The 27,957-nt window shown below is 44.0% G+C and overlaps 1 protein-coding gene across 3 annotated transcripts; it reads right to left on the bottom strand.

The window, feature by feature from the left end:
- Positions 1-86: 86 nt before the first annotated feature.
- Positions 87-27,932, bottom strand: CDC42 (cell division cycle 42). 3 transcript variants are annotated; one of them, XM_075172046.1, is made up of 6 exons: positions 27,843-27,932; positions 15,402-15,542; positions 10,432-10,504; positions 7,731-7,840; positions 7,426-7,623; positions 87-1,518 (listed from the first exon to the last, which is right to left on the bottom strand). In XM_075172046.1, the coding sequence occupies exons 2-6, from the start codon at positions 15,504-15,506 to the stop codon at positions 1,429-1,431; spliced, it is 576 nt and encodes a 191-aa protein (XP_075028147.1). In that variant the 5' UTR covers positions 15,507-15,542; positions 27,843-27,932; the 3' UTR covers positions 87-1,428. The 3 variants fall into 3 exon arrangements, with proteins under 3 accessions (XP_075028147.1, XP_075028149.1, XP_075028148.1); XM_075172047.1 differs by lacking the exon at positions 87-1,518 and adding an exon at positions 6,229-6,484; XM_075172048.1 differs by lacking the exons at positions 87-1,518; positions 27,843-27,932 and adding an exon at positions 2,579-3,031 and having other exon boundaries at positions 15,402-15,548.
- Positions 27,933-27,957: the final 25 nt, after the last annotated feature.

Genomic DNA, 27,957 nt, shown 5'->3' on the forward strand with positions numbered 1-27,957 from the left:
AGGAGAGTGGGGCTCGCAAGGGATAAAAGCCATATTTACAAGTCCTTCACACTCAAGAGAAAGGCAAGGGAAATAACTACCCTCAGGCAGGCTTGTGAAGATACTTTATGTTTAATACATCTGAAAAGAATGCATATACAAAGAACTTAGACATGAAAAAGCATCGGTTCAACACTAATGAGTCTACAAGAAATCGGAATTTTGGAAGATGGAGAAGATTCCTTAAGTCTTAAAAAACTTTGAATTTGCAAGCCAAAATATATTTTTGGTAAAATCCCTACAACACTGCAGTCAGTCTGCGTAGAGACCCTGCACACAATCCTCAGCGGGCTGGAGCCCATCTTCCAGGTTCAAGGTTACTTGAGCAAAATGCAGAGAAAGGGGATTCCCTTAACTGGTCCCTATATGGTGCCAAACTAAACTCTAGAAACCCCTCCCTGCAGTTCCTTCCTACTGACACAGGTCTATCTTTCCACCCCTCTCTGAAGGATGCCAAGCCATCCAGTAAGAGATGCACCACCAGGGCCAGCTCCAAAACTTGTCTTAACATACACCGGGTCCTTTCAGAGTGTCCGAACAGCAGTGTATATGCTGGTCATTGTACGCGTTTCTCTAATAATTAAGGATTGGCAGAAGATGGATTTGTTAAAAGCCAACTGAATCAGTTGGGCATGCTTACAAAGGTGCAGTTATTTCTTACCACGTGACAAAAGCTTATGATGTCAAGATTAAGGAAGAGACTGGCAAGCTAGTTTCAAGTCTGATGGTGCATCCAGAGAAAAGGATTCTCCTATTCCTAAGGCTTCATAACTTAGAGGATGGGGTAGAAATTTATGACCTGCACAGTGGAAAGCCAGGGGAAGAGATACAAGGCAACTTCAGAGGAGATGCAGATACATTTTCTACAGTCCTCCTTAGAAGAGCACCAGCTTGGGACATTTTACTTTCCTGTATTTGTCTTTAGTACTAAAGTCTGCTCACACCCAGGCTGCTGGCTGGCTGGCTGCAGAACAGCCCTACAAGTTCTTGAAACCAGAACCAAGTCTTGCCAGACTGGCGTAAGGGACAAGGCTTCAGTAAAACAGCCCAGAATTAGTCTGTTACAGAAAAAGTCATCACAAGCATGCCTGGATTTTAAACAAAAAAAATTAGAAACAGTAAACAAAATAAAAAACTAGTACTGATCAGTGTTTTCTGATAATACATAATTACTCAAAATTAACTAGTTTAACTGAATTGAGGGGGCACTGGGGAATAAACACTAACATTCTCATCTCACACAGGGATCGTGTGGGGGAGATGGGAGTGCAGGGCATTTGTCATTATTGCGAAAACAAATTTTAAAATTTGTATCTTTAGTTTGATTTAAACATTGCTTTTAGTATGACATCAAACACCAGCTTTGCAGAAGGGGCTGTGGAGGGACGTTCATAGCAGCACACACCTGCGAGTCTTCTTCGGCTCCGGAGGCTCCAGGGCAGCCAATATCGCTTCGTCAAATACATTCTTTAGGCCTTTCTGAAAAGGGGCAAAGAGAGAAAGGGGCAGTCTCATTTTTGAGTTTTCACACAAACAAAACCACAGAAAGCCAAGTGGCGGACAAACCCCTCTAACGACGAATCGAGGTTTGCCATCTACAAGTCCCAGAGTCTCCTCCGCTCAGCTAGGCTCTGTCCAAGCTGTGTTGCTGCAGTCAGCAGTTCCTTAACACAGGATCTGATTTTCTGAACAGGAACGCGAATCCTTTGAGACCAGACCAGTACACTTCACAAGAAGCAAAACACACGTACCAAAGTCTTTCCTTAAGGCAATTTTTGTGATTAGTTGGCTACTAACACGTTTCACATGCTAATGACAAAGCAGAAAGTGCTGCATTCAAATGGAAGAGCTCGATCTGGAGCACGCCGGGTACAGCAGTGCAGACACCCGTGTGTCAGGGGAGAGAAGAGACAAGGCAAGCATGCAACCATAAATGGGTCCGGTACACGCTCTGGTCAGGCTGCCGGCCCCAAACACCCGACGGTTAGAAGCAGCCAGGTAGAGCCCAGAAGCTGTGCATGGTATCAGAGAAGTCAAGATGGGAGGAGTACGAAGCAGGTACTGTACATTGCGTTAAGTGTTAAACTGAAGCCAGGAAGTGCAAATCGGAATAAAGCTTCATCAGTCATTTATACAAACAACTGCAATTTTTAATTTCAAAATTTAAAGACAAGCTACAATCGATGTTTTCTCCTTAAAACAATAAAAATCAGAAGCATGAGAGTAAGAAGCAGCTTTACATCTTACAGTAACAGGCTTTAAGGATCTATTATTGAAATGACGAGGTCTACCATGTTAGTGAAAGCAAGAATTTTAACAGTTCATAAAGCAGTAGCAAGTACATTGATATTTCCTTTCCCCCAAGGACTGACAAATACTCCACTACAGCACAGACAGCCAAAGCAACAGCAACAGAAAAACATCTCACTGCACAAAGGAGAACCAGAAAACCCTTCACATTACAGCGTAACTTGCAGATCACCATTTCATGTACTTTTGTCATGCAAATACAGTTAACAAGAGTCACAAGTAGAAATTGAAAAAACACGCATCGTTTCTTCCAGTTGGATTCAGGAAGATCAAACATCACATCTTAGTCTTTTGATCTTTCTTTAAATAATGATGTAACCAGATCCTTTCCCCAACAGCCTGAATTATAAAGCTACCCACATCTGGCAACCCAAGCAGCAGAGAGTTAAGCGAGTCCAGTTCATGTTCCACGGTCACAACGTTTTACTAAAGATCTTAAGTATTGTTTTCAGTCCAAGAGCTAATACAGAGGTTGCTCTAAGATGGTAAGCAGACACAACAGCTTTCAATCGAGGAGGTTTTATTCATTTTTTAACCAGGTTTCTACAGTAGTGGGACAGAGGAAGCAGCAGCAAGAGGGGAAGGAGAAAGTTTAGAATATACAGCACTTCCTTTTGGGCTGAGTTTCCGGAGGCTCGAGGGCAGCTAGGATAGCCTCATCAAACACATTCTTCAGACCTCTCTACAAGACAGAGGGGAGGAGAAAAAACAGCAGCCAGGTTAGAGGATTAGAGAAAAACAAGCAGATACAAAGAGCATTCAGGATAGACCAGGCTGAATTCACAGAGGCAGTAAACAGATTTACTTTGCAAAAAACAAAGTAGATCCCAGGAGGAAATCTTATTTAGATGACCCAGAAGTCAATGTCAGAGACAGACAGACCATGTGACGGACCAAATTAGACAAAATGAACACCCAGAAGGGCAGAGGCACAAACACAGCAGCAACCGGCAAGAACAAGGGGGTGCGAGGGGCCTCACAAAAGATGGTGGTTTCCACTTAACTGCTGAATATACACTTGGGGATTTTACAGGGGAATAAACACAGTGGAGAGCAGCTTGCCCCACCACAGGGATCCAAAAGGTCAGGTAAACCTTTTGTAGTCACCCACTGTGGATAAGCAAGCACCTCAGACGCATGGACTTACTGCTCCCAACTACCCCAGTGGCAGCTACTCCAGAGCAAAGGCTCCGGACGACTCTGCTTTGTGAATTCAGCCCCTGAATAACTGAAGATCTCCAGATGGCTGGGAAAACATGATCTGGGATCGAAGCAGTACCTCTCTGGTAAGCCATCATCATCTTCAGACATTGGCTATCAGCCTGTTAAGAAGCGATGCAATACCTTACCAGTGCTGCTTATTTTGGCATTGAGAGCCAGCATGGAAATGGTGCATTTCAGTTATTCAGTTTAGTTACCAAAGCAAGTATAACCACTCAAGTCACGGGAAGACAGAAACGGTGTTAGGATTGGAATAACTGCGATCCAACACCAGACAAGCAGTCAGAGAGCTGCAAGGAGTCTGCAGGGATTATACCAGAGCACGAAGCATGCGATGCATTTGCTATAAGCACAACAGGAACACTGCAGTGTGTTACCACTCCCACACAACTCTGCCAAGTTACACGTAACACCAGAAGTGAAACCTGGCTCCGTTTATGCTAACTGGACTCGCCTAAATCTACTGTCATGAGTGCAACCTTCAAATTCAGTGCAACCTTCATAAATTCAGAACAACTGCTTTATCCCAGCTAAACATAAACAGAAGAGCTTAAATTACTTCCTGTAAACAATTGTAGTCTTTCCAAAATTAAGATTTTTTTTTTTTTTATCATTCAAATGTAACTGGTTTCTCCCTCACAGGTTAGACTGGATATATCCCTTTTAGAAGGTCTTTAAATCTTATTTTACTGCAGCACATACATGGGAGATCTCTAAGGCAATTCCCTCTGGAAACATTTAAGTCCATCATGTTCCATGCAACACTATACTTGAAAGAACAGAAGTTAAGGAAATTACCATGTACAATCATTCCGTACATCCTCCCTAGCAACTTTTTTTTTTTTTTAAATGAGTTGCAACCCAGGCTGACAAAAGAGCTAGAGACTTCAAATAAATAATGCCTATGTGAAGTCTGAGTACTAATTAGATTTTCTTTCTCTGCGAGCATAAGGCCGTAGTATAAACTCAATTATGTACTGTTCGATAGATTAAGAACCCAGGCGGGGCAAGAGTCAAGAAAACATGCTTCCTTAATTCTCCTACTGCGGGACTCCTCTTTTGTTTTCCTATTGCACAGGAGAAATTAATTTGTTCAAGAGAACAGAATTTGGGATTTGTTTTGAAGGACCTAAGAAAAAATTGGGATAAGGGAAGGGAAAAAAAAAAACCAGGACAGGGACAAAATTGTTGTGAAAATGGGACTGAGGTTAAAAGCCTGGATGACACAAGAGTAACCACATGAAGGGAGAGTGTTTGATACCACTGGCAAACAGGCCTCGATATTCCGGTTAAAGTAACACGGCTCCTGTGCTGCACTGGGAACAGGCTGAGCTCAGGCTCCCTTTGCCCTCTCCACTCATGGACAGTTCAAGACACTTTATAAATCTCACTGTGTCAAAACTGTCAACCCAGCATCAAGGGGAAAAAAGGAACCGAATTCAAAGTTCTCCCTTGTGTTAGGTGCTAGCCCTGAGCTTCAGAAAGTCCGCTCAGACATTTAACTCCTAAGCAACGACCGTTTTAGTTGTAATCTCAGTCACCCTTTCCTAACAGCAAAGTGTTATCCACTTTCTACAGTGGTACTGGGTACTATTTTGGAGAGAAAGGTTGAAGACATTGAAAGTGCCTTCATCACAAAAGGGGATTCCACAACCTGAGGAAAGGGGGGATAGAACTGACTCCTCAGTACTGCAGCCATCCAAACTCAGGGAGGTGTTCTGTCTTTACAGAAGAGACTCGGAAACTCAGCCTCTCGGGACTCACCTAGTCCTTTCAGAACATCAACTCTTCCACACAGACAAGCAAATTCTTCCTCCCAGGAAAAAAAAAAAAACAAAACACACCCATGCTCTGGCTCCATGATTTTATGATTACTTGCTACTGTGGTGTCAAAGTCATTTGTAAATTAGTTGGGAAGGAAAAAAACACCCTAGACTGCTGAAGCGAACTGTGTAGATGGAAGCCAAGGTAAAGAGAGATTGAACGACCCAGCTGAGTCTAGCTTCAGTTGAAACCAGCTACTACAACATTGCCTTGCAGGTAGGAAAACAACCCTCCTGGCTAGCAAAGCCAGCTGCTTCTGTGTTTAGCAAGCTGCCAGCTAGATCACCGCCGGGAACTTCAAACAACCCTTCGCAGATAATCTACATTTCTGTTTGGCAGCTATTACTGACAGACTGAGAAAAAGGTGTTTTGTGAGGGGAGTCAACAACAAATGAAGGAAGAAGAATAGAGCAGATGCCAACCGACTAGTCTTCCAGGTGAGAAGGCTTCTGAACCCTCCTCCCAGGTTACTCTTGATTCCTAAAACCATCAACAGGTATACAAGCACTAGGGCTCTGGAAGAAATTCAGGCTTAGCTTCCAAGTGCATAAAGCTGTTCTCTGCAACAGATACAGTTTAGTCTATCTGGAAATAAAAAGAATGGATAAATACTGACATTTTTAATCATATCAACTCTTACTCTGGTAATTCTAAGTGCTTCCATGCAATTTGAGCAGACTAAACAAGGCAAGTTTAAAGCTTGAGGAAAGGGTCTCAGTGAGCGATATAGGACAAAGTCCTGGTATGTATTTAACCAACTAGCATTTTCTACAGCCTAGTTAGCAGCAGCATTCAGGATGTGCCAGACACCATCTAAAATGGTATTTCAGGACCAAACGGATCTAAGAGAATTACAGCTCAAGCACAAATAACCCTCAGCTTGCATGTGGGCAGCAAGGAAGCACAGCCAAGACCACCTTTTGATCAGGGATTCCCAGGATGAACTGCAGTGTGCCTCGCCACAACACCTCCAGTGCCAGTGTCCCACACAATTCCATCAAAAGCCTCTTCCTTCTCAGCAAACACTCAGGCAAAGCTTTGTTACAAAAAGAGAGTCTCAGGATCCCAAATGGAAGGGTCAACATGCAATCTGGGCAAAAGGTGCAAGATAAGCAGAACTTCAGGCTTCATGAAGTTTAGCAAGAAAGCTTTGTGCTCAAGATACTCGAGATGAATGCACAACAAAACTGAAAAGAGTGAGGGACTTGATACTGTGCACCCCTAGTTCCATGCACATTAGGTAGGGACAAATTCTTTACAGAGTAGCATTAAGGAAATTGTTCAAGAGTTGTAGTCAATTCTGCAAGAGGAGGCACATGAGATTAAGTTCCCAGGGCATCCAAAGTCAAGGCAACATGCCAGCTAGCCAGCCGATGGCTCCCATCCATCCCATCCTAGTATTCCTAACTTAAAAGGGAAAGGATAATCAGGTTTCCTGGCCTTAAATCAGCTATTTTAGTTGGCTTTAGACTCATGTTCACAAGTTAGTTCACACAACAGCACCACGTTTATGTCTTAAGAACTATTTCATTGTTATTTTCTGTTTCAACAGAACTTCCATCTTAAGGCGGACACAGGAAACATAGCTCACCACCAACTGCACAGGAAGAGAAAGAAGCTCTCACAAGTATGAAGACTTCTAGTCTTAGCAGTGCCAGACCTGACTTTTCTGAGAGGTTTTTTCTTTGCCTGGTCTCTTCAGTAGTGAGGTGCATTCTGTGTCCTAACCCACTTATTGTCTTTAACACATCTTCTAAGCTTTCAATAGCTATTTTCCTCCAACACAAAAGCAAACACAGCGAGCACATCCTCTTCCATCACCCCTCTACACTATGTCTAATCTTCACAGGCTGATTTTCTTTCTACCACCGCCAACTCCTTCTGCCTTAGAAGAGGACAAAGAGAAAGCTACTCTGTCACCAGCAGAAACAGAGCTTATACCCCTTCACATCCATATTTAGCTGGTTTTCCCCATAACTGAAAAAAGCATGAAATACAAGCAAGCAAAAATGGTCAAAGACCAATCCTCACCTGCGTAAGCGCAGAGCATTCCACGTATTTGACAGCCTTCAGGTCCCGGGCCAGTTTTTCAGCCGTCTCTGGAGTTATGGGCTTCTGCTTGTTCTTGGCAAGTTTCTCAATTGTTGAGGGATCATCTCTTAGATCAATTTGGGTCCCAACAAGCAGGAAAGGAGTCTTTGGACAGTGGTGAGTAATTTCGGGTACCCACTAAAGACAGAGAAGACATAATATTTGTTACCAACCACCTAAGATAACCCCTCACATGTTTCTGAAATCACTGCAGCAGCTCCCTTTTTAGGCAGAGTTCGACCAACCTTTTCTTTCACATTTTCAAATGAAGAAGGAGACACCACTGAAAAACAGACCAGAAATACATCTGTCTGTGGATAGCTGAGGGGTCGTAATCTATCATAGTCTTCCTGACCTAGAAGAGGAGAAAATCAACACAGTATTAGACCAAGACAATGAAATACTGCCCTTTACAGGTGGTTAGAATGCATATTCCAGCACAACAGCATTATTGTGATTAATCCTAACTCTTAAGCAAATACACATGCCCTGAACCCAAACATTCAAAGATCCTAGTTCTCAAATACAGAATTCATTCAGTTGCTACGTAACAAGCTGCTTAAAGTCACAGCAGAGCTGGGAAGTCTGACAGGAGTACGCTCTAATAAATTTTTAGATCGAGCACCCTCAGACTGCGTAACACTTTCCTCAATTACAATGAAAAGTTGCAGAACATGGATCTGGTTATAGATGAGGACTTCTGCACCTGGTCCATTCATTGAAAGTATCATGCCATCAAATTTCATTACCCCTCAAAAACCCTGCAGTTTGGAGAGATAAAAAAAAAAAAGCAGTTTTGTTCACTAGAGCTATCTGATTTATGCTTGCAAACACTGTGAAGCGTCCTCCAAGCAGCAAGAGGAGAATGCTGCTGTTACAGGCGAGTGTGTTCAGGCCGTCCAGCAGCATTCCCCTAAAAACGCACTGAAGTCCCAGCGCGGGCTGTGCTTCAGAAGCAGCCAGGCTCTTCCCTCTGGGTCCGTAAAAGAGCAGGCAGTCCCTGCGGGGCACCACTAGCACTGACCCAGCAGCCCAACTCTGCCTGAGCTCATTCTTAAACCTGCTCCTGCTCAATTCAACAGCATTCTGTTTTTAGAAAACAAACCTGGCTCTAAAGAAGCTGTCGTACTTGCTGGCAACCATATCAGACACACTTGTTCAAAATGCCTCAGATTTCAGCTGATGCTCTCTAGCCTATCATACAGGACAAAGACCTTTGCGATCTTGAAGGAGATGACTCAACACCTGGGACATCTCAGTAGAGGAAGATCTACAGTTTGAAGAGGGAGGTCTAAACAGCTTGTTACAGCTATCATGCCTGGCTGGACACAGAGGAGCTAAGCACTGACCAAAATATCTTGTTGAGATTAGCAGACTACTCCAAAAAGCTTTGTCTTCATAGCACAAGTTCAAAACCAAGATACTTTTTTTTTTTTTAGATTTGACAGCTAGTAGTAGGGGGTTTATCCATTGTTAAGTTCTGTAACTTGTGCTGGCTACTATTTAGCAAAAAGCAGGTGACCTTTAAAGAACAAGAAAGAACAAAAGCCTCCCACTTCAGAAGCCCAGCTCCAAAAGCGAAGCCTGTATATTCACAAGTGCATAGAGTCACCTACATGCACTAAAGCCACTTGGTAAGTTTTCAGAATTGCTAGATGGGTTACTGCTCTCATGTTGATAGACAGCACATGGATACACATATCTACACACGCACCAGATTCCAGAGGCCTGAACCCAGAGGACCTCAGCAGGAAAACAGGCAGAGAAGGACCTAACGCAGCTTTTACCTGTGCAGGTACCAGCATGCTGTAGTTGAGAGCCATCTAAGTACTGGTCCCTACAGCAGCCTACACAATGTGTGTCAGAAGGAGCCTCTCTTCTCTACTTAACTCCTTATCCGACAACTAGGGAGTCTGCAATAACTAACACACAAATCGCATTTGGGAGAAGAATGTGAAGAGATAATTGGAGTCATAGTGCTTAATAGGAAGCGTAAGATCATTTCATTAATCACGTAAGACACTAGTGATGCATCTGTAAGAATACAGCTGGAAACAGATTAAGTTCTACCAAGACAATTTTAGGTAACAGCTTATCAGCTAAGCTCTCTGGAAGGACTCTCTTGAAGGAGAGTTCACAATAACAGAAGCTGCCATACCATTTTGGTATTATTATGGGTTGGGGACTTGGTAACTAGCAGCTGAACCAGTTTCTACCCTTTCTTGCTATATTTTCACATGTGCAAAGCAATGTGTGTAGCTGTTTAATCATTGTATATTTCTCCAGCCAGAAACTGAGATACAGTCTAATAACCATAAACAAAGAAGCCTGCAGATTTATTTTTAATTTAAAAAAGCACACAGTGAGAGGGCTTATGAAACTCCACACAACATCCTGATTTCATCCATGTTAAGAACACAGAGACATGCCACATGCACATCTAAGATGTTCTAATGTTAGTCATTCTATCTTGACATTTGGTCAAAAAATAGGCTATTTACTAAACAAAAACCACATACAATCCACATATTTTATTCAACACAAGTTTCTCCTTTAATTTTGTTTAAAAACATAGAAACCCCTTATCCTTCAGATATCCCCTAGATTAGAGGTGAAAGTTTGAAACTTGTCATCTGGTGTCACAAAATAAAACAGCTCTAAAAAGTGGAAGGTTTTCTTGTTTTGGTTTGGGGTTTGTTTTGGGTTTTTTTGGGGGGGAGGGGGGAGTTGTTTTTGTTTGGTTGGTTTGTTTCTTTGTTGTTTGGGTTTTGTTTGGTTTTTTTAAACAAACTCAATTTAGCAATTCCCCAAAGGTCAGGAAAGAAGAATCAAAAAGATTTTTCCTTTCTTAAAAATAAAAAAAGAACCAACTGTACATCTTCACGTTCAACAACACCTCAACTAAATCTTGGGCAGTTACAATGACACAAGCACTTGATTTCTCACCTGCAGTATCAAAGAGGCCTAGGGTATAAGGCTCTCCTCCAATCATCACTGTTACAGCATAGTTATCAAAAACCTGGTGAAAAAAAAAAGAGAAACACATTTAAGAGGATGCGAACAAGCCATCTTTCAAACCATCGTCCTACTTACCTTGCCAGACCACCTCCGATTTGTACAGGAGTCATCTGCACAGGATAACAGAGGCCATTAGGCTTACAATGCGATTACCATTAAGGCTGTTAACAGGACAATTCAATTTGGAATTGGGATGCAAGAGCTGTTTCCATGAGGTATCTAAAGCACAGGCACACTAGGTACACCACTGCCTATAACAGGGTAAAAGCCACTGAGCAAAATACCTGCCAGAGCTCTTGCCTGTAATTGCAAAGAGGTTTCCCACATTGCCGCAGAAATTTCAACCTTCACACTTGGTCTGACACAGTAAACACATCCCCACAAAGACAGAACTGATAAACTTCAGCCCTGCCCTTCAGGGCACAGAGCTACGGGGCTGCTTCTCACAGGACCAGAGTCCTCTGAAGCTCATCCTTCTGAACACCTAGGGAATTCAATACAGAGTCCATCTTTTCAACAGGAATTTATCCTCCATCTTTGGAGGAAGCAATATAGTTGGTCAAAGTCAGTCTGTGTCAAATTCACTCTCAGTCTAAATGGAGAATCTAGCTCCAGAAGACCAAGTTATATTGTCTCTGGACAGCATCTGGCACAATAGTCCTGTCCTCAAGGGCAGACCCGCTACACAGATCAAAAGCTAACGCTACCAAAAATGCTTCCCCCAGTAACTTGTTGACAACACAGCTGAGCATGAGGACCTACCCAAAGCCTTCTCCTTTAACACCCACATACTCAGCATTAAGGAGTGTCCTGTCTGAGGTCAGCATCCTTAATTTCAATAGCCATTTTATCTTCAGAACCACAATAGGCACTATTTCAGAAAGTACCTTTGGCAAAAAATCCTTCCCACTGCAAAAAAAAAAAAAAAAACCACAACACACCAAAAAACCACTGTCCCTGCATACTGTGCTGCAAGGTTACTCAGAGACAGCTGAGAGCTCCGAATAAGGATAGGGAAGCTCTGCTTCAACACAAAACTGAAGTCTGAGCAGCTCCCACAGCTGAAATCACAACATTAAAGAGGCTAGCGGTCATCTCAAAACCTTTTCATGAAATGAGGAGGGAGGGACATGGAGAAATAAGCAGTCACATGCATCTATTTACAGGGCTTTAGTAAGAGCTGAGGTCCTTGAGAAAATCCCACTAAAAACTGAGGTAAGACCAGCGAGACAGCACTTCAAAGCTGAACTTCCAGGAGTTCAGATCTGTCTCCTTTCCACCTGACTGTCCTGGGTAAAGCAATACCTGACACCACACTAATTTTTTCAACTTGTCACAACTCACAGCATCTGAGAAAGCAGCTGTGGCCACAGCATGCTGCATATCAGCTAGAAGTCGTCCACATCTCATACTATTTTGGATTAGCATTCAAGATTTTGAAGTACTGCAAGAGATGTCAGGGTTTTGAAGTACTGCAAGAGATGTCAACACTCATTTCCATTACCTGCAGCCCAATCCTTTACACATTGCCCTCAGCTTGCCCTACTGAACACCCCAGAAAGTGTCCAGCTACATATAAGATCTTCAGGCTGGAGAAGGGCAGAAGGCATTTCACAGGGCGTATTAACATGCAATGACTACAACTTCAAGGCTCCAAAGGACAGGTCAGGATGAGAACTCATCTATTGGTAGGTACAGAACAAGAAACTGGAATGCTCCGCATTGAAGGTCAGAGCATTTGCCCTTTCAGATGGTCGGCAGCTTAATCCCCCAAAGACAACTCCTCATTTTTGCCCAGTGAACAGCAAGTCAATAATACTACCTGTAGCTGCCCTTTAGGAGGACTACCATGTATTTTCCCTCACGTTTGTTTGTTGGTTGGTTTTTTGTTTGTTTTTTTAAGCTGTCTATCTGCAAAATGGGATTTTTTTGAATTATTTTTTTTTTTTTGTACAGCCACTATTGAAAAGGTCTGGGGTTCAGCCCTAAGGAGGCCAGGGTTACAAGGCTAGCCTTCAGACAAATCTGGCAACTACAGTCTCATTGCATAATCCATAGACAATTTCCTTAATCCTTAATTGTGCCAAACAGGCTAAAAAACAGAGCAACAATTAGCCTAACAAGAAGTTTCAATTCCTGCCAGTGCCAGACAGCCCATTACAGCTGATGGCATGAGCTTTCCTGTTACAGGACTCACACCTGATCTGCCACCACCCAAACATTGCCAGTGCCTCTCCACTGCCCTTTTTGAGAACAGCAATGACATCAAAAACACGCAGGTGACAAACCACGTGCAGTACCAGTACGAAACCCATATCGCACTGGGAAATATCCCCAAAAACCAGAAAGAGCTGCAAAACACAGAGCCAAGTGAAAAAGAAGCTAATCTATCAGTCTGAACTGGTGCATCCTCCATCGATGTTTTGGCCACACCGCCGCAGCACTGCTCCGACTGTGGTGCACAAGTACAGCTACGCAAGGCAACAGCACAGGCGGTTTACACCAGCCAGTCCAGTGTCTACACACACAGAGCAGCTCAGTTTGAAGCCAGACTGTTAGTGATCTGCTAAAGCACCCCTACCTTCTACTAACTGCTTTGTGCCTTGTAGCACTGGAGACGCTCAAGGAAGAAGGGTGCCACCTTCCTCTCAAGAGAGACTTCGCAGTAGCTGCTGCAGTTGGGTTCCTGGTGTTTGTCAGTACGCTGGCCTTGAGCTACCACCAGTATTTACCACGTTCTCAAAATCTGAAATTTATCTCCAGGTTCTTTTCCCGCTTAAACACTTTTGTTAAGCAGTTTGAGTCCTGCCCGCTTTACCCTAGGGTCCTTATTCAGCCACAAACATTCTGGGGATATTAAGGCTTGCTGACGCTCAGACAGCTTGCTCTCATTTTGGGAACAATGCTATCTATTAGATTTCTTTGCTTGTTTATTACTAGAAGCATTAGCCAGAATATCAGAGGTTACTTACCAGTTTCCAGAGTTTGAAATACACTTCTAGGCCATACACAGAATTAGGGATAGGCCTGCGATATCCCCAAAACAGCGAGTTCCTCAAGCCATGAGGTCGAGAGGTAAATACTGTTCCAGAAACACGGGACAGTTTTAAAAGGCACTATGAATAAGTCTTAGCACACCTTGAACACACTTCACTGGCAAGTAACTTTGTTTCTTTGAGTAGTTTTTCCATATCGCTTGTTAGCAGGGATTTATAGACAGTACTACCATCTGCAGGACAGCAGACAAACTCACAAGGTTTCAAAATACGTATTTTTAAGATTATAACATTTTTCAACATAATTAAGGGTCACTTCACTAAGGCTAAGTATAGAAACGCTCACTGCCTGAACTCACTGACGACTTTCGTTTTGGCTTGACCATAAAGAATAGCTTAAATAGGGCAAGCAGACTTCCACAGGTTCAGCACGGGATGTGGTTGTCCTAGGAGCATCACACCAGGATACTTGGCACCACTCAAAATCTTGAGAACGGCAAAATGCAGTTTCAAATGCAACTTCTCTACCAGTCCATAATGAGAGGATCTCCATGAGAGAGGCTGAACTTGGGTCTCCGTGCCTAACAATGGTCACTGCATCCAACCTGAATACTCTTGGGTTTGGGAGTCCTTTCATCTTTAGTTCCAGATCTACAACTAAACACAAACATTTTCGTTCTGTGGAAGTCTGTCCTATTCCTAACAAACCTTAAACGTTGAAGATCTTTGGATAGTGTACAAAGCCAATACCTCAAAAAGAGGCAATGAAGTTCATTGCAACTTCTTTTCCACAAAGAGAGGACATTTTTATAAAGAAATAGCTATTCTGAAAGAGCCATCAGGCAGGAGCTACCCAGCATCTCAGAGGAGCTATCTGTTCTTTTAAGTTGCTTCATAATAACAGAAAAGATCATTGACCTTTTCACCAACAGGCATTCAACCTCTTCGCAATGCATTTCCAGATCCAAATTTGTTTGAGGTATCTGGATGAACTCTTCAATTTTTGTATGTGTAGAAGATGGCTTTTTCAGGTCCATAACAGAAAACTAATAAAAAGAGCATCCAGATGTCAAAGTCTCTTGCAGCAACCTCACTAAAGAACTGAACCACCTCAGTGTCAGTACGCTGATCTTGCATATGCAATATTAAGAAAAGCACTTTTCTATTAGAAAAATAATGCACATGTGCCTTGCAGGCATTCAGCAAACTGCTCCCAACTTGATCTTTAGATAAGCCAAGGGATTCAGTAGCTCAGAAAACTGAGCCTGTAAGACTCAAAAAGGTTACTCAGAAATAGTCAAGGACTACAAACAAAGTTAGCAAGTGTTTGAAGTACAAATGAATGAGACTGGGCAGCCTAGATCCAAACATGACTTCAGTAAAGCATGCGAGAAGTAACTAGCCACACTCCATAGTTCACTGCACGACCTCTGGATCTTTCAAAGTTGCAGAGCAAAAACAAGCATCAGAAAATGTTAACTGTAGTCAACTGACTATTCTAGCAACATAAAATACTACTTTCCCTAAAAATGAAGATGTGGCAAGAACTGAGAGCGCAAGCTGGCGAGCAGGTGTTCCTGCTGCTTGCTCTCCACTTAGCAGTCCTAACAACTTCAAATAATCTTGGTCACAGAATCCAGCCGGTGGCCATCAACAAACAGAACTGCCCAGATACAGGAAAGGCATCCCAACACTACCAGGTAATGCGAAGATTGGTAGCAGCACTGTACCAAACACACTGATCGTTACTTTTCCATGACGTATTAGTCAGTCTCCAAGAGGAAAGCAGGCTATAAGAACAAGTATTAAGGCGTGCATGCCACAAAGGTTGGTTAGGAAGGAAATTCATGCTGCCCTACCCCACCATGCCCGAAGAACAACTGGAGCCATTCTCTCACTTACCGTTGGTACATATTCCGATGGGAATTTATTTGTTGTGTAAGAAATTAAGAGACAGGTTTTACCAACAGCACCATCACCCACGACTACACACTTGATCGTCTGCATAGCTGAAGTCTACTAGAATATCAGCTCAACGAGAACCTAGAAGAAAAAAAGAGAGATTTTGAGATTTAGATGTTTCTCATTCTCACTAGATAGCAGTACATATCATTGATGAGCTTTGACTGGAGCCCAAACCACTAACAGCATGTATGGGATCTGAAAACGAGACATTCCTAGATGAGTTGGTAGACCCATTCTCTCCATCATACACATAAGATAGGAAGCTGCTCATTTTCACAAATGCAAATACCTCCTCCCTACAGCTAGACCCCTCCCACTGCATACAAGTGCTAAACACCAGCTAAGACTCTGGCGTGGTCGCTTTTCTACACTGGGAAGAAGGCCTAGGTAAATTCAGTCACTCTAATATACAGTGAGATTTTTGCCTAGTTACCTAGAGGTGGGCAAAAAAGGTCTTTAGGCTTTCCCAGACTGTTTTTAATGCATGGAAGCATCCAGCCTTAAATGCACTGAAATTTGAAAGTGTAAGCTTGGGTCTTGATAGCTGCCCAAGTAACATACATGCCTCCCAAGAGATCTTCCCTCTGGAAAACACTTCAGTGAAGAAAGCTCAGCAGCAAACACAGCAGTATGAGCTTTGAAACTAGTTTATGGGATAAAAATAAGCAGGTACAGACAGAAGTAAACACGATTAATTCCTCCTCCTCCTGCTTTGCTTTTTTTTTTTAAAGCCCAAGTACAGTTCTACAACCTTTTGGTTAAATTTGCTAATTAACACGTGCCTTTATCCCCGTTTTGAGGTGGCAATGAGCAGCTCAGGAGGGCATCCAAGGAATGGCATTACTCTCCAGACATTACAAAACCATGATGCACCCAGCTACTTCAACACTGACCCAGCACAGACTTTAGCACATGAACTAAACCAGTATTTGCCATCAATACCTCCTCCAAACACTAGTTAGCAACCTCCAGAGCCAGACACAGTTGCCTTTCATTAATATATTACTTTAATTAGAAAAAGTACAAGGCCTCTGGCCATTCATTCCCATACAGGTGTGAAATCCTGACCCCAGCAAGTCTAGTGGCAAAGCTCCCACTGACTTTCAACATTTCTGTATTATTGGAAGTACTTTTACTTACAGCAGCAAAGGCTTGCAAACTGAGTTACCCCCTGCCAGGGTGTGGGGGGAGAGGACAAGAAGAGACATCCATTGCAGCAAATTTACCCTCCGAATGGTGGCAATGCTTTATATACCACTAGCTTTTCTGCAGATGCTGCAGGGATGCTCAAAGATTTAGACAGAGCCAGCTACCCTGATAATAAACATCCTCAAAAGTTCCTAAAAACAGGACTTGTGGGGCAATACTAACCACCACCATTCCCACAAACCCTGGAGAGATCCACAAGCGGTCACTTTTATGAAATGGCAGCAAAGACTCTTTCTCAGAGCAGGACATCAGCCAGCATCTGGTATGTCACGCACTCACAACACTATCTATACATCTTCTCTTAACATATACAAAGACGAAGGATTTGCGTAGGCATCAGGCATTATCAGTCCTCTACTTGGTGCCGTATTTCAATATCAAAATAATAGAATCTGTTGATCCATGCAGCAGACCTCAGTTTCACACAGGACGATCAGCAGTATGCACAGTGAAGCCGTATCAATAGGCCCTTCATTAATACTACCAAAAGCTCTGAAATTTGGCCCTGAAGCACACACACATTTACTCAGAAGGACAAAGCAATCGTTTCCATTTCAAAAGACATCTTCTGCATTCAGGTCAGCTCAACTGTTTATATCTAAGTAATATTGGTCAATATTGCCTCAACTGCTAAGGTGCTCACATAGTTCTGTTTTGCCACACTGGTGGCACTGATTTGAGAAAAAGTCACATTTTCGAATAAAAAAAAGTCACCAGAAAGAAAGCAGGCTCAGGCCCAAGTTAAGAAAGGCTTCATGCTCAAAACAAAGGTGGAAAGCGGTGAGTCACTTAAGCAGATTTTAAAAAGAAAACACCTCAAAACCAGTATCAGGCCTAGCTAACCAACTCAAGCACACTCCAACTAAAACCAGCCTAAATCACCAGCGTGCCTCGCTAGCTTGCCAGCCTTATCCATGCGGTAAGGCACCACCATCTGCCTTTTGTTTGGGGATTTACCCAAACACAGCCATTCAGCTGCGTCGCTGCACAGCACAGGTAGGAGCCTTCCTTTCCGAGCTAATAGATGAAGTACAAAACAACGCTCCACGCTGGATTTCCCAGCCACTTCTTGTACGCTTTTTTCAATTTCAACTGGAATTCATTACACTGCCCGCCCAGAATCAGGAAATCTCTGCTCCAGCTGTCCCTGCTCACCCCAAGTGCTATCGCAAGAGGACAAGCACAACCTAATCGCCCCTTCCACCGTGCCCTCCCCCTGGCAGACACCTCCTCCTCCATTCTGTATTCCTCCCCTCCCTTCCTGCTCTACCTTCTCTTTTACCCTCTTGCCCCAATTATTTCTATTTCCTTGTTTACCCATAATTTGCAGGTTACACATCTGCTTCAAGACAGCCTTTCCAGAATCCGGAAAGCACACTAGAGGAAAAATCCAGATTCTGAAGCACTTCCTATGCTCACTGCAGCACACCAATCCATGATTAACTCTAAATCTTAAGATTCTGTATATGCATTCGTACAAGAAAAGCTCACATATGCCTTTGTTTAAAAAAAAAAAAAAAAGGATGTGTTTAATGTTACTCTTTAAAACTCATTGCTCCAGAGAGCATCAAGCAAGCAAGAAAATGAAACCACAGGATCAGAAAGCACATCAGATCACATGAGTGTACTGCAAACCTCTGCTTCTTTCCTGTCCTCAGACACAGCCAAGTCCCCATGCTGGCTCGGGAGAGAAGCTGCCGTACTCTGGTAAGGGCTCAGGTCAAAGACTCCAGCTAAGACAAAGCCGAAGCTGTACACGCACGCCCTGCACGCAGACCGCATTATTCCTGCAGCAGTCAATTCTGACTCTTGCAGTGAACGATCAACTTTATCTACATAATTACTCTCGGCCAGTAGAGAACACCAGCAGTTCAAATTAAGAGGGTTTCACATAAAAACACTGCTTACTCTCACCCTGCACCTCAGATTGACTCCTAAAGTAAAGAGTTGGTGTGGTCCACATCACCCATTCAAACGTGTGCCGCCCTACGCTGGGTGTGAGCGTGAGGCAAAGGCTCCGAACTCAAACCAGACGCCACTTTTCCTACCAGGTGACCCGATCCTTGAAGGTTTCTGGCAGTGGGAATGAAATAAGAGTGCAAATAACCTGAGACCTCATTCTGGAACACAAAGCAGAAACTGAACAGGGGACCTGGAAAAGACTGGGGGGGGGGCCATGTTGTTTGGTATTGTTTGGTGGGGTTTTTTCTTTCTAAAGGAAGAAATTAACAAAATTTACCACAAAAAACCACTGAACTGGCCCACTAGAAGATCTCTAGGTACCAAGCAACTACCACTTCTCTCACACAGTTGTTTAATTGCCCCCCCTACCCCATTAGACCCTTCAGGATTACATCTTTAAAGGACCAAAATGCATGCAAGCACGTCTTTAGGTAAAGGGATCCCCTCACCCTTTTTTTTTTTTTAAATGGATATACAACTTTCTCTTTAAATACTGAAATAAAATAGCCTAAGTTTTAAACAGATTTAGAGTCTTAAGCATAGGCCTCCAAAGTCTTACCAGTGGGAAAGTGGAGTTGTTGAATAAGTTATTTTACTTGGATTAGTAGGCTTTCTAGATTAGCTGGATGAGCTACTTTGTTTTCCACTTCTAAGAGTTCCACAGAACACAGCTGAAAACAAGCTCATTTTTAGGGAGCTTAGATGCACTATCCTGGGACCTGCTCTTCCATAGGAAAAACTTGAAAGACACATACATCATTGACTTGTGGTTTAAAAGTAATTTAGTTCAATATGAGATACGACTAGAGAATAACTCATCCTCAGAGTACAACGCCAAGGGAGGGAGAAACAAAGAAGTTACAAGGAGTTTGGGTTTGTTCCCCCTCCAAAGTAACCTAATAAAAGGAAGTCTACATATACAACACCCAGCAGGACTAGAAAACACTGCAAGTAATTTTAAGTATCTGAGGGTATTGAAACAGATTGGAAAGCGCTGAAGTCATCCCAGTTTGAGCGCAGTGAGTGAATTTTGAGACATGTAATCGTGAGCCATCTGGCCAAGCCCAGAGAGGGGAGCTCATAAAGACTGGGAATGTAATGCAAGTCAATGTGGCTTAGTTCTGTTCAACAAGATCTAAACACATCTTAAAAAAAAAAACCACACAATACTGAATTGATTTAATTTCTCAAACCTCTCTGTATTGGCATAAAAAAAACTTAAGTGCTTCAGTAAAATACAAGTTAACTGATTATACTTCGAATATTTGTTGGATTTTTACCTGTTCAGCACGTGATCACACCAGCGGGATTTCAGAACTCAACGGTATCCTGGAAAACTAGGATCTAGCATCCTGGAAACTGTGGATTACAAAGCCTTGTAAACTTTGTCAAATCCATCAGATGGTCCTATTCCAGACTCAATAGGCCCATTTTACAGAATTTTGTTTTAAAGTTGAGTTACATTTTTATGAAAGACAGCTGATCTGTATTTAGGATTAATCCCGAAAAGTGGTTACTTAGAGATGCAAGCATTGCAATGAACAGTTGACTGAAGTCTCCAGCAGGATGTTGTAGGTAATCCTTCCCAGCGCAAAGGAAAATTTGGAATTTCGCACTCTCTCCACGCAGGCCCGTACACACACCAGAAGACACTGACAGATCACAAAAGGCTGAAGAAATCCATGGTGCCTATGGCAGGTTCTCATTTACTAAGCACAAGTTGCAAGAAATGCTGTCCTAAATGCACCCTGACACTGAGGGCCACAATTCCTCTTGCGCAAGCCTAATTTTCCCATTTTAATAGCAAGCACATGAAATGTGGTGTTACTATGGGAGCTCCTTAGTTTTAAAAACCTGCCTGTAATGCAGAGTAGTTGCAATATATTCTAGCAGCAATATGAACTACTGACTGTGAAGAATTAAGTGAAATTTTGTGGGTCTTTGTACACAATCAGTGTTCCCTCCTAAACCAAGAGGTAAGGATCTGCATGATCTTGCCTTCACTCTTGCCGTACAAGCAATTTGACGCAGAAACCACAAGCCTTCAAGCTTGCTAAGATTCCTTTTACTTTTAAGCTACTGAATTCTGTTTTCAGGTTAAAATGTGTACATTCTCCTAGCCAAAGGAAACCGAGCTGTCAAATCTGTCTACACATCCTGCACTAGTTTCCTGTCGAGCCTCGGCAGCACCCCGACTTCCTCTTTTAGGCGGGACTGAAACTGCTGCCATTTCATCTCAGGTACCGGCTAAACACAGCTTGCTGCAAGCGACTGCCGGCTGATGACCACGAACCATTTCATGATGCTCTTCAGTACACACCATTAACTCACGAGTCGAAGCTTAACCAGCCCGTCACAGCTTCCAGATCCTGTTTGAGAGCCTGCTCCACATTGCAAGAAAACAAACAGCCATTTCTGAAAACTAAGAGTAAGACCATTTTTTTTTCCCTCCAAACAATGTAATTTTACAGTAAACAGGTTACTCATCTAACTTCTGTGGGGTCAAAGCACTCAGGAGTCCACAATGAAAAGAACAATATTCACAGGACTTTACTCATGCTCTCTGTTAACCACTCTTACCCTTCCACACTACTTTCATTTCATATCTTACAAAAAAACCACACATTTCTAAATAAAGTATTTGTTTGTAGTTGATAATTTGTTCCTAGATTAATCACATCCATTTCAAGGCACCCTTGCCTGACCATTTCAAGGTCCTTGCCCTCTGCCACCTCCTCTATCCCTACTACAAACTAACACTTTTGCTTTTCAAAGTGACAAGTCTCCCAAATCAGGGGCACCAAAGATAATCAGCTACTACAATCCAAGCAATCAGATTTTCCCCACCAGAGATACCTACCAGCATTATATGGAGCAGTTCTAATTGCATGCCTGTATTACAAACCTGGCGCGGCAAACACTTCATCACAAAGATCACTGCATACAACGCACCAGTTCTCTGCAAAGATCACAAACCACTAATGAAGGGACCACACCAGTTCAGCTGTCAAGACCTTGGACCTCTTGGTACACCAATACCGTTGCAAACCTATGATGCAAAACACCAACAGAAGCCTCTCTCTGATTAAGAGCTAACTCCAGAAAGACTAACTGGCACAGAAGGCAAAACTGGTTTCAAGAGCGGTATTACCACGGCCAGTGTTCTCCTCTGCAGGTGTACAGCAGCCATTCACAGAAGTTATCGAGATCTTCCAGGCCAAAGCCCACCTTTCAGCCTGTGAGGAATATTCTTGATGGACATCTCACCCCAGAACTAAACACATCTGCCACCATGACGGACCTAACTGAGCTCTCAGGCTGATGTTCTTCTTGAAATCCACAAAATTTGCTATCATTATGGGAAACCCTGTTCGAGACAAAGTATGGGTCCGGAATCTTGGAGCATCCCTAAGTCAGAGCCTGTGTATCCCAACACCTCTGTGGTTTTGAAGCACCCATTTCTGGACAAGTTACTACAAATTACCACGGAAGAAGTAAGAGATCTCTTCTCAAAATGCAACTGTCCAAGATCAACTGGTATTTTCTACACTCAATGCAAATTTCTTTTTCTAATTATGTAAGAATTGACAGCTACTCTGCACATCTTCGTAGAGGCTCCTCACAACAAACTGGTAAAGCAGAGACATACACAAGATAGGAAGTGAAGACAGCTGGGTGGGGGAATTTTAAAAGCCTGAACCTAAACTACCAACACGTTTCAAGTTCTACAACTTCAAAAAAAGAAGGGGAAAGCCATGTCATCCCGTTTTAGTCCTAAGTTGAAAACAAGAAAGCTGCCCATGCAGCCTGGTCAGATAGAGAGTACAACTCAGAGGGCTCTTCGCTGTCACACCAGTTACGCTGTGGTGCAGACGTTCTTCATCTGCCTTAGCACTGGCATTGCCGGTCTATCCCGCTTCACGGCTCGGAACGACGACCTTAACTTTATCACAAACTTAACAGAAAAAAGCAAAAGTGTCAACTTCTCTGTTATCACTCTGGTTAAGGTTACACTGTCAAAACCAGCCGTCAGCACCGGGAAAACCTGCCCCAGATTAAACACTGGGAAGTATGTGGGCTTACATTAAATCCTTTTCTGTCAAAGGCATTTTAATCTTACATTATTACTCTTCACTTTCATATTCTACAGGAAGCTGTTCTACTCTACCGTGTAACAAAATCCTGTTCAGTATTTTAATCCCACGTTAAAAAAACCTATCTTTATTAGCTTAGTCTCATACTGTTAATATTTAAAAATACAAGCTGTACCTATACTCCTATTCACACATACCACCAAATCATGGCGCGCACTAGCCTTGATGTTTCTCTCCCCATACCCATAGCCAGCTACACTTAACAGTGGTAAAGCAGACACTGGCAGAAGTTCCTCTATTTTAAGGCACATTTTTGCATAACGGGAAGCACCCTGCATGCACATCAGTTGCAACAGATCACCCCCCATTCCTGTTACGCTCAGGGAACGGGACAGTTGTGGGTGCTCCGTGCACACAGCCTGAAGGGTGCCTTGAGGAAGCAGTGCGTCCGGGGGGATAGCTCAGACCGAGCAGCAACATACTGTCTGAGGACTAAAGGGATGAAGCTTTGTTAAAACACATTCCCAAAGAGATTTTTCCCAGCCTGAGCTACCTTGGTGTTTCTATTAAAAATAACAAAGCAGCTGGAAAGCTCGCTAACACCAGAACTGAAGCGGGAGAGGTTGCCCTGCACTCACCTAAGCAGAAGAGGGAACCAGAGCAGCTGGAACCACCCTGCCTTGCACGGCAGAAGACAAGCCACCCACAGCACCGTGATCACGGCCGAGGCAGCGGGACCAAGAGCCTGTTGGGCAACGGGCAGTTCCTCAGCGGTAGGTAAATGTAGAAGACGCTCAAGAAGAAGTAACAGCCCCAACTGCAGGACACGGAAGAAGAGGACCCTTCTGAGAGGAACTAAGCCTTTAGCTCAGCAACGCTTCACAAGCACTAAAAAAAAAAAGTCACTAAACTCGAGCTAACTGCTCAAACGCACCAAGGTGAACCACAACCAGAGCGTGCCCGCTGTCAAAGCCGAGCCCAGCACGCAGCCCCCCGACAACAAACCCCTTTGCGTTCAGCTGTTTACCAACCACAGCTGGCCCAACGCAAACAGCTACACCAGTGGATGAAGCAGCAGATGCCTTCTTTCCTTACATCCAAAGCTGCAGGAGCATTTTTGTCATTTTTTTTCCCCAAAACAGAACACTCATCATTGGCCAAAAACACAGCACAGCATCTTTCAACTTGAGAAGAACTGAGCAATTCAGAACAGCTTGTTACAAACCAAGACAATTCTGGCAGCCTTAGCTATTGCTGCGAGTCTGGCACTACAAGTGAGAGCAATCCTCTCCCCCTGCACCCAGCAGTCAGCCTCCACGAGTCCCGCTCCACTACACAGTTTAAGGTTTGCTCTAACACGGTATTAGCTTGGTAAAAAACCTTCACCTTGCCATAGTTTGGTCTACACTTAGAAAACACGCACTGATACCACACAATCTGGCCACAGGCACAGAAGTCTTAGTACAGACGAGCTGGTATCTGCACACCACCTCCAGACAGAAAGGCTCAAAGAAGCCCCTGCGTTGCTATATTAAAAAAGGTTTTGGTTTGGTTTTTGAAGAGGCAAGAGAACAGCGCACGGAACAACTCTCCCGCTAGGAATTACACCGTAACATTCAAAAGTAATGGGGTGAATTAGCAGCACAAGAGCTTAAAATAGAACAACGGTTTTTAAAAGCTTTTGCAAAACAAACTCTTTGTTTTCTTTTTATAAAATGTTACTTGTTTAGAAGAAAAGTCAACACATCAAGAAAAGGACAACTCCTTTACTGAAAACAGGTCAAGCAGTATTTTGAGATTTTAAAACTCTCTGAAACAGAAGTCACTATCTGAAGCTCAAAGAGACGATTACAGAGATCAATTACATGACAGCAACGTTGAAACTCTGCTTCTCATATTCACTATTTCCAGTTTACTGCACAGCCAGGACTGGATAAACAAACCCAGTTTTTCCACCCAACAACAATCCACCACCAGAAGCTGGGAATACTTTGCCTTAATGTCATTTTTGTCACTTATCTCAGGCATTTACTTGCACACCACCATAAAGATGCAGGAGGAGCTGCAAGAGGCAACTAACCCCTACATATGGGTGGCCATACATACTCAGGGAGGGGTAACTTTGTGCCAGCCTTTAGCCCTGGGAGATGCTCTGGTGAAAGAGTTTTACCTGCCATTTCTAGGGGGAATCCTTTCTGATGGATACCCTTAGTTAGCATGGTGTAAGCTATTTTAAACAGGGCTTGAAGGAAGCCACCCTGTTAAATGATGACAGGCTCCAGAAGCGTAAACGTACTTTAAAAACTCAGCATAAAAGCTTATCTAGTCAATAAGTTGTTTCATTTGTCATATATTAAACACTAAAAATAGGGTTTTTTTCGCCTGCATTTAGCATAATGGGGTGACAGGAGACAAGGCAGAAGTCTACAATATGCTAAGTGGTTAAAGAGAGCTTCTTGCTACCTGGAGTACCAGAAACCAATTTAACTTTCATTTAATTTCACAGCACCTTCATCTTCTACAAAAAAAAGGTGGTGTTCTTTCCTCAGGAACGGAGCCTCAAGAGCGAGGGTAACGACATCCCCCTATAATTCCTCCTTACTCTAGAAGCACGAATCATTGAAATTCATATGATCAAGCCTAATGACAATGTGAAAGCTCGGCTGACCACAAAAGGCAGGCAGAGGAAAGAGAGGGCTAAAATACACAAGCCCATAGACGACTTTTAAAAGCTGTGAGCACTCACATTATCGTAAAACAGATTACACACACACCTCGACAGCAAAGATGCATATTCATTTATCATACAAGTTCTCAGGAGCCAGAAGCAGAGCTGGAACCCAGCTACATCAATATGCTCTATTAACTTTGAAGCTTGTAGGGTAACAGATAGCTGTTGAAAAGATTTTAATTAAGATGTCCGGCTGTCTATGCTCATAAGACTTGGAAATTTATTTTAGTACTACAGCTGCATTTTAACCAGGAGGAACTTTTGCATCAGGATTAGCGGTCAACTTCAGATCGGCCTCTCATATGCTTTACAGGAAAGTAAGAAAAGCACAGTTGCACACTCATCAGGGAAATCCCTCGGAGTTTCAGATGGGCTCCATTTCTGTTTATTATTGTTCTTTTAGTAGAAGATCTACGGTTTCCATTTTAGATACTCCAGACACTCCAGGACTTCCAGAACGTTTCTATTTAACAGTGAAAACACAATAAACTTCCCAAAACTGGCCATCAGTTTCAGGCAAACAAATAACCCCAAAGCAGGGTATATAATGAACTAAGAGCATCATTGCAGGTCATGAATAACCAAGTTCAAAGTATGCAAATCTAATGATTAAAATTTCTGCCTAGAACATGTTACCAAACTGCAAACATGTTTTATCTTGCATCACAGTAGTTTTTATTCCCTACCAAGACTTAAAAATCCTTTTCCTCATTGTTACTGAAGCATATAACAAGTGAACAGTTTAAACACAGAATCACTTCTACAGTTGGCAATATACTGATTCAAGTCTTGCGTGCGTCCATAAAACCTGTTTCAAATATACATTTGCCTATACTGCCTTCCACAAAATCCTACACTAACAAGAAGGAACAGTTTACAAAGCAGAACAACAGATTCTCCACGTATAGCTAGCTGAATACAAAGGCTTTCTATCTAAAGTTGGTTTTGCATAAGACCCTTTTGCTAACTGAAAGAGAGCAGCTTTAAGTGCTTTACTGAGTTATTCCAATTAGCAATACAAGGAGCTTGATCCAGGTTTTAAATACCCTTCCAAAAAAAAGGATATTTGGGGCACTGCAATTTAACGTTTTGAATAAAGACAGCTAGCACCTCCTTTCCTAGGAGAGAAGAAGCACAGATGAACACGAGACAAAGACAATCACAGATGGCCAGACCGAACTACTTCTGACTACACAGTTGTCATCTAACATGGCCTCCTCGTAAAGGCCTCGTCTTCCCCGTGCTTTTATCAAAAGAGGGTAGCAAAGCCGCCCTGGCCCTACCGGCTGCAGTACCCACGCAGACGGGACAACAGGAATTCTGACCATTTTGCAATTCTTCATTAAGCACAGGTTTCACAACGCCAGTTGTTATGTTCACAGCCACCTGGCTATACGAATGTCTCCCACTGTTGCCACCAGCTCCAAGTTCTACCTGCTCACAGGAAAAAACACTACTAAGTCCAGATCACTAAAACAAACCTTTAAGCCACAGCTAGGTGACACGCTGCTGTAGTATATACATCTGGATGAGATTTCAAAGGAGAAAGAGACACGCATGTCAACACCAACCCTCGAAGCAGCACTGGCTCCTACCCTAGCCAAAATCAGCGACATCGTTGGCACTGTATAACGACAGCTTCGGGACGGTCTTCGAGTAAGCCAACGACCTCGCACCTAGGGAGGCAAAAGACAAGAAGCGCCTCCCAACTCCTCCTCGTGTAGGAACCGACTTTTTGCAGGGCATACAGCTTAAGCTAAGCCTTTCACAGGGCCTGCGCCCCCGCTGCGGCTCAGAGCTACTATGGTGCCCGGCGCCGCTCGCCTGAAAGAAGCCGGAAAGCCCAACCCACAGCCCCACAAGCACAAGCTGACCCTCGGGGCTCTTCTCCACAGCCCCCGAGTGCAGCCAAGCCGGGCCGCGGGAAGCGGCCGCCGCAGCCAGGGCCGGGGGGAGCAAGGCCCGGGCCCCCGCGATGGCCGATGCACCCGGCCCAGGAGCGGGAGCGCTTCCTGCCGCCGTTCCCGAGCGCCGAGGGTCCGGCCCCCGCCCGCCGCGCCAGGAAGCGGGGGAGGGGGGGAGGAGGAGGAGGAGGCGGCGGCGGCCCGGCACCACCGCCCCCCGGCAGACCCGACCCCGCAAAGGCCGAGCCCCCCGGCCCAACAGCAGGCACCGGGGGGGCTCCGCGCGGGCCCGCACCCCCACCCCGCCGGCGGCTGCCCGGGGAGGCCCGGCACACACACCGCGGGCCTCGGGAGGGCGGCTCCCGCACGGCGGGGCGACACCGGCCGGCGATGTCGGGCCGGACGATGGGGAAAAGGGGGTGGGTGGTCGCGGCGGGGGTCGCGGCGGTACCGTGCCCGCCCCGGCGCGGCCGCTCACCTCAGAGTCTCCGCCGGGCGTTGGCAGCTCGCTGCGGGGTCTCCTCGGCTCAGGCACAGGGGCACGCCGCCGTGACGTCACCACGCAGCGGACGCTGGGCGGGGCGGTGGCGAGG

Source organism: Calonectris borealis, chromosome 23 (assembly GCF_964195595.1).
Source record: "Calonectris borealis chromosome 23, bCalBor7.hap1.2, whole genome shotgun sequence".
Classification (NCBI taxonomy): Eukaryota; Metazoa; Chordata; class Aves; order Procellariiformes; family Procellariidae; genus Calonectris; species Calonectris borealis.